The 18,596-nt window shown below is 39.3% G+C and overlaps 1 protein-coding gene across 1 annotated transcript in view; it reads right to left on the bottom strand.

Annotated features, from left to right (window-relative positions):
* si:dkey-238f9.1 (chemokine-like protein TAFA-2) overlaps positions 1-18,596 on the bottom strand; it is a 101,202-nt gene that overhangs the window by 32,700 nt on the left and 49,906 nt on the right. The window contains exon 2 of the mRNA XM_031302092.2: positions 6,299-6,411. Coding sequence (XP_031157952.1) covers positions 6,299-6,410 — 112 coding nt within the window. The 5' untranslated portion in view covers position 6,411. The remainder of the gene's footprint in view (positions 1-6,298; positions 6,412-18,596) is intronic.

Here is an 18,596-nt window from a genome sequence, read left to right as displayed (position 1 = left end):
CTAAACTTTACTAAACGGCTGCAGCTAGAAATGGCAAAAGAAGACATTGTGCACATGAAAAACATCCAAAGCAACACAATTTATATTATTCAACATATAGCCTAGCTTTTTAAAGAAAATATTCAGATGTAACCCCCAATGTAATCATAAACATTTTCAGGTAACTGTAATACACATTTTTTCCCCAGTAACCCCGGATTATAGTTACCTTTATTTTGTAATTAAATTACGTAACGCCGTTAAATGTAACTAGTTACTCCCCAACACTGGTTATAAGTGTACAGCTTTCTCCTCCTTCCTTGGATATTAGCAATACTAGAACGTAGGAACAATATGTTTGAAAGCTGAACAATGGCACCATTCCTCTTTATGATAAATTGTAATAAATGACTGATTCCAAAGTTAATGTAATGTAGCAACATGCATCAAACAGCCTCTCATATAACACAGTCTGTAGAGCAGTGAATCACCATCATTAACAAATTAATCGCTTCAACAAATCTTCAACACATTAAAGTTTCAACACACCACAGAAATCCTGTGACGAGGAACGGAGATGTGGCCAATTTGAAAGGGGACTGTACCTCCTAGTGCTAAGCTTCAACCAAGCACAGACCATTAACAGCAATACAATTGACTAAGTTTAAAGGAGGTTGCTCTAATTGCTGGGTAAGGGCAGGCTTTTAGTTTGTAAGACCCAATTACCGCCATGCTGTTAGCACTTCTCCACTAATTGCATTCATCAGCTCAAATCGTTATCACCAGGCTCTCCTTCGATTTCTATCAAAATCCAAAAATCCTCATTTCTTTGCGTTTCAGAATAGCTAGAGGTAACTCATATTGGGGAGAGAGATAATGGGTTTACATTTAAGCTGTAATTAGAGACAGAATGGAAATAGAAGATTGCTGGCGTATCTGATTCTGACACAGTATGGGTCCTATCTGCGACAATGGAACGCAGAGAAAGATTTTACTCTAAGCTGTTGCCCCGGTCAATGTTTGAAAACTCTGATCAGATGGAAATTGACCTTAATGTAAGCACATGGAGTACAAATGCAGAGATTTTAAGTACAAATTTGGTTTATTACAAGTTGCGTCTTGGCCAACATTGTGGTCAATCAGACAGACATAAACAAGCATACAGTTTATCCAGATGAACCTGTCATTCTCAGATGTATTTCTACAATTTGATAAAATGTATATTTATAGGCCTATTTCGGTTTGGGAGGAAAATAAACACACATATAGGATATCAAATAGGATAAATTAGTGTGATGAATTATCACATACATACAGTATATCGACTACTTCATTTGGAGGTGAAACTGAAGGTGAGTGCATCTGAAATTGAAAAAAATCTGTATACATACACAATTACGGTAAAGACTCCGAAACAGACATGGTCAACAGGGCGGACAGTTGACAGACACTTGGGGTTTTTATTTGTACTTTTTATACACATACAGTTTACACTTACAGCGCACACAGTCCTCACAGTCATTATGGGCTGACTCTGAGCAGAAATAGGACTCGGGTTGAATAAAACCAGAATTTCCCTTTAAAAGTGTTCATCGTAGCAGATGTATAAAATTACTTCTCTGTTTTATATCACTACTCACATGATAAAAAGAACAAGCTCTGGAGTGAACTTTGATTTCCTTTTAGCATGTGAATAAAACTATTGATATTCTTTCAGCACAAATCCCCCTGCTCTGTTCCGCTAGAGCCACACACACACACACACACACACACACACACACACACACAGGATACAACCAAGGCCACACGCAGCCACTCATGGCTCATCTATACAGCTGCCATTCAGATGCGTATAGCAGAGGACGTTTGATGGTTTTCTAATCTCGGGAGCTGCCACCGGGAGATGGGGCGAGCTGACCCCTGTCATCCCCACAGTGCATCTCAAACAGCCCCACATCTCCATCTCAATCTCCCTCTACTCGCTATCTCCGTCTACCATTGTGCCATCCACCTGCTCTCCAAATGTCAGGACGAATGCTCCGTAGCCACATCCCCACACATCCCCGAGGTGGGGGTGACCTGCTCTGTTGCCGCTTGGTATAATGTCATGCTCCCCCTGGGCAAGGGTTCCACGCCGACCTGCTGTGTGGAGTGTGCAGCAGGCGGATGTAACAACAGAGATATACTGCATTACAGGGCTCATTACAGGCCAGTAAACTGGAGGAACCATGTACTGAAACTCCTGATGAGAAATAATGAGGTAGAAAATGCATAGTGTAGGTCCAGTTGGATTCAATCAAAATCTTCCCCCAAAATGTTTCCGCGTCCGAAATGTTTGCCCTAATTTGTTTTGGTGAACTGACAAATGAGGCACTAACTGACTTGTGGAACAGCCACTAAAATCAGTGGATTGCTATTTAGTCAGGCTCAATTTATCTGATGATTCTCCTCCCTCCTCTATTGCCCTCTTTTTGGTCCCTCTCTTCATCTCACAGTGACTATGTGTTCTGACTGATATCTGCTGACCTTCAAAATATATTTTGTTAAAAAACACAGAACCCTGGAACCGATAAAATTGTGTAAAAGGTCAGGAAGTTTGACTTGCGTGGTTATCTTTTACTACAGTTATGTCAGTTTTGAGGCTCCATAGAAAATGTTAATAAATAAAAAAGCAAACATTGGTTAAGCATAACATGAAGACACCATGCAGTATAAAGACAAAGTGCTTTTTTCAATCATCTAGCAATTTCCCTTTTAATATTTCTTTACTGTGAACAAAAAAATTATACATTTCATTATTCAAAACACAATGACTAAATCTACCCCAGAGCTATTTGAAGTTGAACTGTCACATATTATATTATATTGAATTTCTAAAATAATCTAAGCCTTTAAACACTCGAAAAAAAACTTTGCTGCCTGGTTTTCATCAAGACCTATCAAGCATGAAAAGCTCTCTTCACAGCCTTTTCCCCTCCAGGATGACACAGGGAACCATTTTAATTTATCTAGTAAGCATATTAAAATGTACACATTTTATTAATGGGACACATTAATATATCTTTTCCAAATCTGACTGGGTGAAATTTTTTTTAAATGATTGTTCAATTCTGCCATTCATTTGGGCTTCGGAGAATCAGTTTGTTCCTAATATGAAACACTGAAAATGAAAAGGGGAAAAAAGTTAAAGCCAATTTGCATAGAATACAAAAAAATCCCCTGAAGCATGAAAATCAGCTTGAGAATGAGCCATTAGAGTGCATCACACAGTTTTTTTAGAAGTCTCTACCATAAGCAAATATGGAAATATTCCACTGAATTCAAATGAGAGCCAGTGCACAGTTTCATCTTATTAATAAGGCAGCACGGCCCCTTGTGTGCATGTGAATATAGAACGGGACCTTGATTTAAACCCAACGTAAACCTGAGCTCCAAAGTCATTTTGATTCCAATTTGTGGTGCTATCTATGAGCCATGTGGCTTAATGCCTTATATTTAAAAGTGTACCAGAGTTTACGACCTGTAAACGGCACTGCTTAGAGCGATTTCATCTCAAAAGGGGGAGCTGCTGCCACGTCGCATCACATAGCCTCAGTGGGAAAAGTGTTTTTCACGCCAGTTTTCCTCTTTACCACATTTCAGCGTTTGCCCTCACAGACACTGACCAACAACCCACAGAGAGCTTGATTACTGTTTTTCAAACGAGACAGAGTGAGATAATGTTAAGAAAAAAAGTATCCAAGTATCTAAATAGCTGAGTTATTAGGCCGCCATTCGACCTGGTAACATCATCAGTCTAAATCCTATCGACAGGACCAAAACAAATTGCACAGCCGAAGGGTACTTGTTATCACGCTCGCTCTCTATCCAGACCACTCTCCTCTCACCCTTCCTCCCCCTTACCACTCTTTCATGACTAGCTAATGAATGCAGATGGTGCTCTGGGGGTTGCAGTGGTCTTATTACAGGGGTTATGTGTGTGCGCTGTAAGCTCAGCATGCTCCAGTCAGACTATGGTGAAAGGTTCAATTGCTTTGGCGAAGCCCCGACCTCAATAAACAGAAGGGCTAAAGAGGTTTGTTTACTGGGCCCACCTTGACTTAACCTCCGTAGCTCAGGGACAGGCTGCGTGATTACCTAAGTGTCAGTGCAGCCCGGGGAGAACGGGGCCAGCCTACATGTGTTGGCCCCCTCTCTCCCTTCTAATAAATCAAGGAATAAGTGCGCAAACCACAAGAGCGGGACAAACACAAAACCAAAGAGACCGTGATGTAAGCCTGGAGATTAAATTGTTCATCCAACAAATGTTGGCAGTCAAACGTGGGATTTACCCATCTACTGTCAATCTACAATCATCAACTATATTCAGAAATTATTGAATGTATTGATTTAATTATCACATGAGAAACATGTGGTTCCCCATTAACGATGTAGAGCTGCAGTGACCAAATGTATGTGGACACCTGGACACTTCAAACCAAAAACCATTCATGCTGCTTTAACAGCCTCCACACTTCCGAGAAGGCTCTACACAAGACTTCAGGAGCAGAAACCTTCGTTTCACAACCTCGTAGCTCGGGGTGAGTCTACCTCAGATGGTTTAGACATTATCACTGATATTCTAAATCCTTATGGGGAAAATCAATGGGATTTTTACTTCTGGAGTCGGCTGTGGGCGGGACTGTTGAGGTCTATTCCACATCCATATTGCACACTTATTTTGACAGGGTTTTGACATATCAGAAACAAAAAACATTCAGTAGTATCCTGAGTAGTAGCTTCCTGATTTTCTTGATAACTTTTCAAATTTTACATCAGCAGCAGCTTTTTAAAGTTGCTGTTAAATTGATGTCTGGGCACATGTCTTGTTCTTTTTCATGTTAGTACAAAGCAGTAAAGTACATTTTCTTGAGCATGTGAAGATGTGAAGATTAGTATATAATGTATACTTTATAGTAATAGTACATAGTGTGGATTGCAGGCCAATCAATTAAAAATGAACAATAACATATTACTTACTTAATATACCCTAACTCATACTCAAACTGTAGTGAGTAGGTGAATCTGAAATGAAGCTGGCTAGCTAAATGGTAAAATGATTCAGCAGCTGGGAAAGTCAAACATTAGGCTGACAGAGTGTTAATTCTACAGTCCCAGCTTTTTCTTCCGCCTTCTTCAACTTAATTTGAAACACACTCAGCAAGGCACTTTGTTTCATATTATGTGCAGTCTATCTACCCTGTCACGGCTCTGGATTTTGATGCCCTATCAAAGTCTTTTGCTGCTCATGTTGTTGTTTTCAGCTAATGTGGAGCCGTTTCCCTCAGCCATTGGGTGCTGTTTGTCCTCCAGTGGAATAAGGCTCATTATTTCAATGTGTAGTCACAGTTTCTACCGATACACCCAGGGATCAGGCCATCTCTCCTTAAGGGAATTCACTTTGAAAGGTCTTGTCCCCTGCCACACAAATGTATGCACACACTGACTTGCATGACTGCCCAAAATGCAACCTTACAATACATCTGTGCTTTGCTGGTGAGCAGAGAAACCAAAAAGACTCGGCTAATTATATTGGTTTCAGTGAGATGAACTGTGGCCAACACATGTGACTTGATCTGCTGTAAAGAATTGATTGTGTGTTTATTCAGTGAGAGAACTTTAGTTGTATCGTATGTGTTACAGTATAATGCATCTTACTGTCTTATTGTGATGATTTGTGGTTTCAAAAGAAATGTCTGTAAAAAAAAATATCTATTTTTAAGAGCACTTTCCCAGTTAGTTTTAATAAAACCTTCTCAAAAAGCAGTAAATAGGAACATAGAGAGTCGGTTTACTGACTCCACATACATGGATGAGGTTTTAAATCCCTGGGAAAATTACATAAATGTAGGTGCGCAGGGACAATCAATGAGAAATGCTCTGTCTTCTCTCAATGATTTTTAAGTAATTACAGTCTTTTCTGCAAGACACTTAAATGATAATGTCAGATCTGTATATATAATTTCTTAGTTTGTTTTTCTTTCTGCATGAAATAACTATCCTAACTATCCTATCCTTTTAGCCAGTTTGATGCTCCTGTCCTCCTGGAAGTCAAAAGCCCCCATTACTTTCCACAATACATCAAGAACTATTTTTTTAGACTTTTCATGGGCAATGACTTAAATAGGGACAATATAAATGAATAAAACACCAGTACTTTTCTTTAATCCTCAGCTTCTCTAGTTAAGCTGTTAGTATCAGCCAGTAGCAGCAGACTTTGGTTGGTTTGGTCATGATACCCTGAAGAAAATAACAAAAAGGAACACATGCAGTGTTGTACCTATGTGGCTTCTGTGTGACGATGCACTGGTCAGTTGTCCCCACAGAGACACCATACAGACAGTCAGCAGCAGCGCCCTTCTGCACATGCTCTGTAGGTCCCTCTCCCGCATTCTGAAAAAAAGAAGGCAAAAGATAATAAACAGTCCGCCATATTTGCATCACCAGACGCTCAGATGTGCAGGCTGGCTCACTGCACATCAGCCAACAGGCTTCTGCTTGGCAGTCAGAGGTGGTCAATTATAGTAACTCCTAAAATCACAAAGCTTGGATCTACAGAGCTTAAACTGGACACCTTTGCTGTGTTGAGGATAAGCCTGCTGCGGACCACATATAAGGTTTCCCCATGGTGCAGAACATGTGGATACATACTGCCAGGAAATGTAAATAAGTACAATAACAACACAAGCATTTGCAGTGATTTGCTCACTGCGGTGAAGTAAATCTGTGCTGTTTTGCATCAAGTTCAACTTTGGTGAAATTTGTACAACATGTACATTTGCGCTGTTGAAGAATGTGAAGTTGTCCTAACACTGCTGACCTTTGGGAGCAGAGTCCAAAATGGTGGATTTATGACGCTTATTAGCTGTGCTACTCGATGCAGCTGTTTTTAACCTCCTCTGTTGGAGTATAAACAGTATCTGAAACAGCGAAGGAGTACTCAAGTCCTGGACTCGGACTTGAATCTGACTCAAGTCATTATTTTCCGGACTCGTGACTCGAATTGGACTCGCACACTGATGACTTGGACTCGAGGATTTATGAAATCGGACTCGATAGTTGGATGAAGTTTTTGACTATTTTTATGTGTAATAGGTGTTGCACACTTAAAACAGACTCCGTCTTCTCTTTTGCAATTTTATTTTGCCAGTTCTGTTGGAATTATCTTTTTTACACGAAGCAACACAACATCTTCTAATCTCAGCGACATACGTTCACCTTACTCGGCTCAGCTCTTTTCTAGGCTGCTGCGCTGGCTTATGACATCATCGTAACCGACCTTTCACCTTTCAGTAACATAAATCAGAATAATATCCAGCATATTTTTAAAACGAAATTACAATGAAATAACAGTGATTTCCCTACAGAATTCTAAACATATTCCCTATTCTAGGAAATTATGAAATTATAAAATAATACTTCTAGGTCGCAACATAGGCAGTGATGGAGTAGTCGAGTCATGGCCTCGGACTCGTGTCGCTATTCTATGGACTCGTGGCTCGACTCGGACTCAAACTCAGGTAATAGTGACTCGACTCAGACTCTTCTTTGGTGAGTCGGACTCAAACATTGGGGACTCAAGACTTGACAGTTGGTGATTCGACTACAACACTAATCCGAAATAAATTTTTGACTCACTGGCCAAGTTACCCTTGTATTATACATTACAAAACTTTATGATTGGGGTTGCAAGTTCTGTTGGTTTATCCTCCAATTTCATCATGCTTTCTTTTGGAAGGCTGCCAAAAAAAACGTTATTTCATTACAGTAGTGAACCAACAAGCCCTGCGAGTAGTCACTATGTCTCAAAGTCTTAAGCACCAACTACTTCACTGTGCCTTTGTCTGGTGTGATGGGTTTTTGATGGAATCTTCGGATTTACATTTGTACATTTTCTTTAAAATGTTGATTTATTGCATGATGCCTCAACAAACGTGTAGCCTACTGTATGTTTTGTGCAGATATCTAGCTAAAAACCTTCGACAACCAGTCTGAGTGAGAGTTGTTTTGTTTTGTGGTGGTGGGGTCTAGGAAGTATAATGTTAGTGGAGGTAGGCCCGTCAGGCAAGATATCTGTCTCTCTTAACACATCAGACAAAAGCCTACAGCTGAAACTAAGAATTCACATAGGTCATTTTTCCCCCCAAAAAAGACTATAGCACCACACCATCGTCCCTCAACAGTACACTTTTTGTACCATGGCACAGTGCTGGTGCATAAAGGCCATTACCATGGTACATTGCATGTACCATGGGAAGTACCATGGTAAAACCATCCGTTATCATGATAATACCATAGTACTTTTTCCGTGAGGGATTACTAGTGAGCCTCATTAATCTGACTTAAGTTACAGACTCATCACTAATCACACTAAGACACATTGAGCAAAGTGAATGAGGCCAAACTAAACATAAATTAAATGTGTTTTGTGGTTTTAAGATCTGTAATGTTTATGGAACACTATTGGTGCTGAAATGTGGATAAAAGCCTGATGTTCAGACTTTATCTTGTGTGCAGAAAAAGCCTATTTAACCAGTATAACTATATTTTTTTAAGGAGTGAGTTTTGTGGATTCCTCACAAGATATTTATTTGAGCAGTGTGAGCTTGAGACAGAGTCTAAAAGTGGGCGCCTCATGCCAAAAGTGTGAGAGTTGGCATCCGTGTACAAACACACTGCAATTCATAATACCAATTTAGATCTGGAGACAGCTAGAACAAATGAAGTCTGTTTACTCTCTCTGTCTCCCTCTCTCCCACTTGCTGCCATCCTGCTACCTGGGAGGTGAGTAATGCTGTTTGTGTGGTCTGTCTTAATGTGCTCAGCTCAGTAATCTTTATGTACTTTCAGAGGGCTGTTGTCCAGTAATACTCTCCATCGGAGAGGCCTGTGGAGAGCGGAACAAGCTATGCAATCAGCAGCTCATCTTACTGCCAACAGAACTGGCCTCCTCTCTCGTGAGAAAGCGGCCGCAAATCACAGCCCTGCTTTGAACACTGTTCCAGTGCATCCACTCAAATTAGTAAAATGCTTGGTTTCATGAAAAGAGATCGTCTCTCGCTTATCTGGCAGAGGCTCGCATATGAAGGAGATGTTTTCGCTGTGACTGCCTTTGTACTGACAGCCAGAGCTGGGTGAGATCTTAATGAGAGGCTCTATCAGACAGTTGACACAGTCGGGATGTTAGACTGTAGACAAACATAGACACAAGGTCTGAAACATCACCAATGGATTACTAAAGGAACAATTTGAAGCCTGGAGTTTAGATTTACGCTTCTTCTCATCTGGTCAGGTGAATCAGAACCAAATGATCCAACTTAAAACCTACGAGTTGGAGCATGGGGGTGGGGGGGGGACCTGAGGTGAGGCAAACAAGTGGTAGCCATGAGAGCTGACTGTGACAGGGCTGGGTACCAATACTTTTTAGGAACCGACCGAATTGCCTCTGAAGTATTGAGTATCGAAAAATGAGCCAATAAGCATGCTTGTGATTGGCTGTTTACACGTCGTAGAGGCAAACAAACTCTGAATTACGCACAGAGACTGGCCTCAATAGCCTGTGAAAAATCAAGTTTCTAAACAACTGCCAAGGCACATTTTAATCCCCTAATGTAAATATTATGTCAAATGTGTCGACTTTGTATTTATTAAGAGAGATTGTGGTATTTCCTATTTAAGTCAATACAAACTAGAATTATTGCCTCGCAGTTGTATGCCTCCGCCAACCAGTCAAGTTGCAGGCTACATCAATGTTTGAACATTATGATGTCACAGAGGTTTGACTTTTTGTATATAAAATGTCATCATTCATCCTATTAGACATTTGTGTGAAATGTTATCATAATTAGCATGTGACTTATTGAGTTATGCCAACCATGTTTACAAAAACGGGACACACGGACAGACAGACAAATAGACAACCTGAAAAAGCATAATTCCTCTGGCCACGGCTGTTGCATGCGTGGAGGCATAATTAAAACTGTTTTCTGATGTTAAATGTACTCTTTGCAGTTTTTGTTTTAAGAATGCAAGCAGGTAATGTGATACTGTATAAAAGTGGCATTAACTTTCTAATAAATGTAGCATTGTGCCAACGAAAGCAAAAAAGAACTGCTGACTAGCAAACATTGATGTAAACAACATTGGTTTTAGATTCTTCCAAAAATCGGCACTGGAAATGTTTTATGAGGAAGGAAATGCATTCAACATAGTCTTTAGGCATCAAGAATAAACTCAATGCAGTTTTGTAAGAAACACTGAATGTAAAAAACACTATAAAGGTAATTTTAACTTACCCTAACCCTAACGTTTTTAGGTCATGTGATGAACTGCATGTTAAGCAACTTCACACTGGCTTCAACACTTGGCTGTTGTGGTTGCCTACAGGCATCAAGCTTCTGCAGAACATTACGTTAAAAAACAGATACACACTGCAACATCCAGCGTAAAGTCAAGTGGTTCTCTTGATCTTTTTGTCTGTTCATTGGAGACTAACCAGTTAAATTAACTTCCACAGAGTTACTGTAGAAAACTAATTTTCACCTGTATTCTTTTCTTTCATATAACACCAACACATACCGCCTCCAACACCCGATCAGATGAACAACCACTAGGGTTGGGTACCGAAACCCGGTTCCACTATGGAACCGGTTCCTACGCAAACGGTAGTATTCGGACCTGATTAGAACGCAAATTTTGGTTCCTCATTTCGGTTCCACTTAATGTGTTGACTAAAATATTTTCCCTCTGTCACTCCGGACAGCGGCAGACTCTTTTTTTCTTTCTCCCTTTTCCGCCAAGTGGCGCGCGTGCCCGCTCGCGGTGTGAAGCGCGTGTCTGCGCTATTCTCCGACATGCACTCTACAATCACTGCTGATAGACAGCTTTTTGTACACGCTCCGAAACGGACGTAAAAATATCACACTTTCTCTGTAGTCTACCATTAGCTAGCTATCGTAAATGTAGGCTACTTTTAAAATGCCATATTTTCCCTCTGGGCTCACCAAAACGGACGTAAAAGCATATTAACCATTCACTGCACGTGATCGCTAGTAAACATATTACACTTGCTCTGCTAGTCTATCGTTTAGGACAAGACCCTGCAGACTGGTGGTGGGGGAAGCGGACAGCCCCCCCAAATTGTCTGCCCTTCCAAACTCATACCTGTGTGTACAGGCCTCTTCAACACCATCTCAGAGAGTTTTCTCCTGTGCAGGACATGCCATAAGTCAGGAGAGGTGTCGTATCTTGCCAGAGAAGGCAAATATGGTCATTTTTATGCAAAAGAACTGCTAAAGTTTGAAGCTGCATACCAACTCAACATTTATTTTGTTGTTACTTGTTAATAGTGTAACTGTTATTTATTGTTAAATTATTGTAGTTGTGTGTTAGGTGACTTAGGTTTACTTATTATATATTTAAGTACTTTAAAACGTTAATATATTGTTAAATTGAAATAATTTTCAATTAAGAAAAAAACTCTATAAAAGAGCCTTTCTTTGATGTCATTTTTCAGTTTTTCAAGAATCGGTTTAGGAATCGGAACCGTTTTAAAAGTACCGGTTCGGCATCGGAATCGTAAAAATCCAAACGATACCTAACCCTAACAACCACCACAAACAAACTGGTCGGCGGAAATACTCATGTGCACATACAGCAAGTTTGAACATATAGTTTATTTAAAATGCAACACAGCGGCTGCTGCAAAAGACAGAATTTGCGTGGGAGAAAATTGCTGCTAGAGTAAATGCGTAAGTATAGTGTATTAATATCATATGTAATTATAAGTATAATATTGGTGAAATGGTATTGAACCTATAATCTATTTCATTTAGATGCAATCATGTGGGCGAAAAAGTCCTAGGCCTACTAATCCCATTCTGAGGCTGCAGCACCATCATTAACAGAATTGTAATTCATAATCTTTTATTTCAAATGGTTTTACATCATTCACCTGCAATCCTGTGGATACCTTTTTTCATGTCTCTTACTGGTTTGTGTCCAGGGAACACTACAAAAATGTTTAAAAAATGTTTCAGAGCGAGTCACATTCTTCTGACGGCGCTTTGCTATATAGTGGCTTTACTAATATGCTCCGCATCACCAATGTTGTTGTAAAGAAAACTGCCATTTGCAAAAAAAATGTAATGTGACACAAATAATCTGCTGGGATGTAAGAGCATGTCCACGATGGGTGATGTTAGTGATATGAGGACGGATCAGGTTATGTAAGCATACATATCTGATGGACTGTGAAGAAAAACGATACCGCTCAAATAGGTAGGCTAGTATCTGGAAATAAAAATGCATCTATCGGGGCCTCAATATCATCTCCCGACGTATGATTAACTCCCTGTGAAGTAATACAGCTTCTTCATCAACGGGACCGTCGACATAAGGAAATGCCATGTTTTGAGAAAAAAGGAAATGTTTGTAGTCTGCCTAACACAGTTAATAAACCAACCCTGTTTATCTATTCATGCAGATAATGAACTGCGCTAAATTTGTTTTTTAGCCTCATAGTTTTTTTTAACCTTTCTTGTGGCAGCGATAGACCGTGGGGTTTACTGTAGGGTAATCACACACCACCTCAAAACGACAGTTACATGATTGGCTACCGCAGCGTGACATCCGGTTGCGTTTTTCCAAAAGTTGATCCGTCTCAACTTTTCGCTGCAGGCTGTTTAAATCTCAGCCTTATAGCCTCTCAATTGTAATTATTTGCTAATTTTCTCTTTTGTATCATTGTAAATTGAATATCTTTGGTTTTTTTAATTGTTGTTCAAACACAGTTCAGTTGATTACTTTTATTAAATAGTCCTACTTCTGTAAACAATATTATTTATAGTTATTTGCAGTTATTGATAACAAGAAAGGGAGAAAACTAATACATTTGCTCTGACAGTTGAACTCCTGACAATAATTGGATTTTGAGTGTGTCTCGCCCTGCCTGTTGAAAATGAAATGTCTAGCAGTTAGTGTGTGACTGTTTTATTCCAAACAAGATTTAAATCTACTCTAGCATCTTAAACTACAACTTCCATCTTGTGTCTGGCAGTGTCCAGGTGGCATGCTGGAGCTGGTTAACAGGATAATTATTCCACCTGATGGTTGTGACACTGAGACCAGGTGGCTCATCACAAAATGGCCTGATCAGGGTAAATCTATTTTGTGATAGGTTAAGGCTGATTTTTACATGCTGGAGGCACACATAAACATTTAGTGTTTGGATGCAGCTTGGATACCATGCTACTTTCATTGGTTTGTCCACCGCAGGCCCACATCTTCTCTATCGTGCATGAAAGAGTCAGAGTGTACATTTAATGATTGGCTGATTTGTCTTTATCAACATATTGAGAGAATGTTTTATTGAACATATCTGCAGAGTCACAAAATAGTCATACTGAATGCATCTTCAAAATGTTCCCTCATAATTAATTTCACCTTCAATTATCATCTGATAGCAATGTAAGCATAACTAATGTTTTCATGGTTATGTTTACGCAACTCAAAGCACTTAAGTAAGGTTAGGAAAAGATCAAGTGTTGTGTCCCTCACAACTACGTACTATTGTTTAATAGCAGTTAGTAAACAAAAAATGCTTAAGTGCTTTGTACGAACAAGAAGTGAAACTATCTTGTAATATCTGCAACGCCAGACGTTCATCAAACTGCAACTTCTACTACTTTGTCACTGCTTAAGTTTCACAAATCGAAGTCAAAATGTCTTTCTTAAGATGTAATACTTTTTTGATAGTTATTTTTCCAAGATCTTTCTGGGGCTGTTTCACCACACCTATTTAATTTATTTCAGCTGTGAGCTGCTCCTCCATTTCCCTTTGTACACTGCATTGTGGGAAATAGTATCCATTAACAGCACAGTCAAAAATCAAGGGTATTTAGTATCCATTCTGTCTGGTTTGACAGAATATACTACTAATAAACAATATACCAAAACCTGCTTATAATTAGTTTGTCGTATGGATTTTGGACACACTGATAGTCTTTTACCAAAACCATGCTCTTCCCTAACTTTGTGTTTTTGTAGCCTGACCACACACAGAGCATACCCCAGTCTAGTGGCAAGTCTCCAGCTTCGTATAGTCTTCATCCACCCAGACCCCCTGCCTACTTCTATGTGGAACGTTATGTTATGTTTCCTTCAACAAGTATTAGACCATTAGTTGTAAATATCAATGGTATAAATAACATATTAGGAGACAGGGTTGGCTGATGGCACCATGAATATCAGAGCAGCTAAATGGAATATGAACACCACAAATTGCTTCACTGAGTGGCTTCTGAAGAAATAGGAGACATCATTTAACCACAGCGTTAGCGGCTCATCTTGTTTGGATGAGCAAATAAAGGAACTACTGACTTTCTCTTGTTCATTTTTAGTCATGCTAGTGGCTCTATTGGGAAGGCAATGTCGACCGGTCCACCACTTTGGACCAGACTGAAATATCTCAACAACTACTGAATGAATTCAAATGAAATTGTATACAAACGTTTATGGTGCCAAGAGGATAAACCCTACTCACTTTGGTGATCCTCTGCCTTTTACACCACATGGTTCACATGTGTGGTTCTTAGTAAAATGTCTTAACAACTATTGGATGGATTGCAATGATATTTAGCTAAACACATTCATGTTCCCTTCAGGATGAATTGCAATAATTTTGTGATCCTTAACGTGTTCATCTAGTGCCATCATCAGGTGAAAAAAATGCTGTGCAATACTTTGGTTATCATGCTTAGGTAAGATGATGAACATGCTTAACATCCACATTTTAGCATTGTCAGCCTGTTAGCATGTTGACATTAGCATTTAGCTCAAAGAATCGCTGTGCCAAAGTACAGCCTAATGAAGCCTCTAGCATGGCTTTAGGCTCTTAGTCTTGCTTAACTTATTTTCTTATTCCACAATAGCTAACTAAAATGGAAGGAGTCTCTGTCTGTTTGTCTTCAATTTTCTTGACAACCATTCATCCAATTGACTTCACACTTGGCAGTGTATTACTGAGGACCCAAGGAAGTGTCAAGTGCAAGCTCTTGAGATCTGCGGGACACATATATCATTAGTGCGTTATGTACACACTGGGTAGTGTATTGTGAAGGGACCCTAATTACCGGTTACACCGCCAAACGACATGCTGGGTACAGCTCGCTCTCCATCGCTCACTACAGTACATTCAAGAACAGATGATGAAAAATAAACTAGAGATGTTACATTACAGAAAACTCAAACATTTAAAGCATCAGCCATGTGACTTTCAAAATGAACGCTTTTGTTCCCGGAAATAGCGTGGTCCCAAATAGCTAGCTGTTAGCATTGTGAGGGGACACAACTATGTCATGGCAGGTGCATTGCCAAGGACCCAAGAAAGCGGAATGTCGATTGGGAAATTATGTGGATGAGCGGGTCTCCCGAAAGCTGCAAGCAGCAATACCAAAAGCCAAGGAATTTCCCCGCTCCAAAAAAGGCACGTTTTCAACAGGCACTGCATTAGCTCAGCTTATACTAAATAGATACTGTATCTTGCATGCTATTGGCCCATTTTGTGTTGCATAGCAGCCACAGCGACACAAGTAAGTCTCACTGCTGGTCCTTGTGAGAAAAACCTCCTCCCTGATTACGGCTAGTTAGATAGACATAATCAACATGCAAATGTGCTTACACATTCTCACAGAATCTTTCACACAACAAACATCCCCCTGAGCACATATTGCCTTGCAGCAGCAGTGTGTAAATGGGACTACTAAGACAGAGGAGTGTGGTTACAGCTAATACATGACAGAGTGGACGAGCTTGAGGTGGCTGCTGTGGTTGGAGGGCAAAACTAAAGCACTGCTGCTGTTTATGTTAGGTGTTAGCGCGGTTTACCTTTTCTCTAAATATGGCACACAGTTGGTTGTGTGCCAGCAGTCATGCCCCGGGCTGAGCTTTCCCTCAGTTACATAAACAGTTATTACACGGACAGAGAAAATGTGGAGTCTGTTGAAACGCTCAATGGTGTTTTAAGCCCCCAACGTCGACTTCAAGGCAGCGCTGCAACCGTTGACTTCAAGGCACCTAACCATTGCCTAATCCTTCCTTCCTAATGCCTACCAGGCAGCGCTGCCTGGAAGGCGACGTTGGGGGCTTAAAACACCAAACACCTGCTGAAACGTAGTACATCAAAATGGTTAAGTAATACCTTAAGTCAATGTTTTGCTGTAACTCTCAGACAGAGCTGGGCAATATGGAGAAAATTAAATATTGCAATATTTTCAACCAAATACATGGATGTCGATATTATAGGGTTGACAACTGATGCTTTCACAAAATATTTACACAATGAGATTTTAGATAAAGAATCATCAGTAATGTCGATATAATGACTAAGTGGGTAAAGGCAAATAAAACATATATAATATCGATATAATATCGATATATTGACCAGCCCTACTCTCAGACTAATATTATTTCACATGATATGACACTTACTATCTCTCTTCTAGCTGAAAATATCCCCTTTTGTTTATCCATAACTAGCTTTATAGTTGTTAAAATCACCTCGTGTCACATTGTCTGACAGCATCATGTCGGTCCTATATCAGCTTGTTCCAGTTCTTTTGTTGTTGCACCAAGACTCAACTTAATTTCTCCAATATCCAACCTGATTCACTTGTATTGGGGAAATTTGGGATCTCCACTAAAGTTTGGTGGGTTTGAACAATGTTTGGCTGCACAGCATGAGTTTATAATGACTGACCCACAAGCAATGCCCTTGCATGTTAAGAGGTTAATGAAGCAGGCTAGAAATCTAAAACCATTATTATTCCTCATCTCACTGAGACATAATAGCATGTTATAGGTAGGGCTGCAACTATTGATTATTTTCATTATCGATTATACTGCTCATTATTGTCTCCTTCATTCGATTTGGCCTAATGTCAGGCAGTAGTGAAAAAGAGTCCAAGCTGACATCTTAAAATGTCTTCTTTTGTCTCAACAACAGTTAAAAGCCAAAGGTATTTAATTTTCAAAGATATTAAACAGAAAAGATTAGCAAATAGTTACAATTGAGAGGCTATAACTTACAATTAGGACTGTAAATATATCATATTTCCTTTAAATACTGAACCAATATAACTACACTATATTGAAATAAATTACTTTTACAATTCTAAGTTTGTCACACCCAATGCAGAAATGTAAGTAATATACAGAAGTTCAAGTATTCAACCAGTTCATTGAGCTTGTGGTTAACTTACAACCATTTATAAAAATCAATTCCATGTCGGAGTCAGAGAAAGGCACTTATCAGAAAATGTGTTTACAATAATACCAGCTAGCCTGAGGGATATACAATGTACGCTGTAGTTAAGCAAATCATTTTAAATTGAGTGGTTCAGTGCACCAATGTGTCAAAACATACTATGCACTCTTTAATTTCAGTGTAGAGCTGCTAAATTAAATCCAACACTTAGGTCTTAGGACAGTATTTTATACATCTAATCTCCTACAGTCACACGGCATAGAAACAAGAAGTATACAGACGCAAAACATACACTGTTTGACATAAGTTTTCATTTTTAGGATAATTAAGGGAAACTACCTTGCTTTCAATGTCTGAATTAAAGTAGAAGTCATGGTGTTAAAGACAAAATGACAACCTAATATTACGTCGAGAGAGAGTCTGTGAACTCTCTGGCTACTGGATCTGAGATACCTCATTTAATCGAGGGGTAAAATGAATGCTTTCTGGTGATAATAATTAGTTATTCAGCCATCCTCTCATGCATGTGAGAAGATGTCTGACATGTATTTCAGTTCCTTGTTTAATAGCATTTTCCCTGATAATAACTAAGGTGAAATGCAGAAGGGCCCTTGTAGGCAGATACGTTGCCAATCCAGAATGTTGATGGAATGACTGTTTCCCAGAAGGACTGTAATGACAGAATGTGCGGGAAAGTGTGCTACTTAAATCCCTAGATGAATGGATTGAGGGAATGGCCATTTCCATAAAGTGATAGAATTCTGCCCCCAGCGTGTTTTTGTACCCACAAATCCTGTGCAATCCTACAGATAACTTGAAACATAATGTGCAAAATGTTTAAACATTACACAACTGACTGCCACTAAATTATAACTTCTGAGAGAATAGTGCATGGCATGTAATCAAATTCACAACTAACACTGCAGCATATGGCTCAGTTCGCAGTCAAATGCAAGATGTTTTAAGTCTGTAAATATGACAGCATCATACAAGAAAGGCAAAGAAAAAAGGACTTTTGCATGTTTTTGGTTTCAAATATGAACTAATGTAAATATTTTTTTTAATTCAATTTTTGTATTTCATCATATTTAAATTTTTGTATATGTGGTCAAGTTGGAAATAATAAATTATTGAGAAAACTAAGCATGTTTTTATGGGTTGGTGCATTAATGCTGCAGCAATTTAGCATACCAATATACAATTTCTTGTTGATATAAATGTATAAAACTGAGGAAATGGCGTTCTGAAAGCAAACCTACATCCTTGACAACATATTAGGGGGGAGAAGAAGATTTGGCATGTTGGAGGCCAAAAT

Source organism: Sander lucioperca, chromosome 6 (assembly GCF_008315115.2).
Source record: "Sander lucioperca isolate FBNREF2018 chromosome 6, SLUC_FBN_1.2, whole genome shotgun sequence".
NCBI lineage: Eukaryota > Metazoa > Chordata > Actinopteri > Perciformes > Percidae > Sander > Sander lucioperca.
This window is presented reverse-complemented; position numbering and strand designations above follow the sequence as displayed.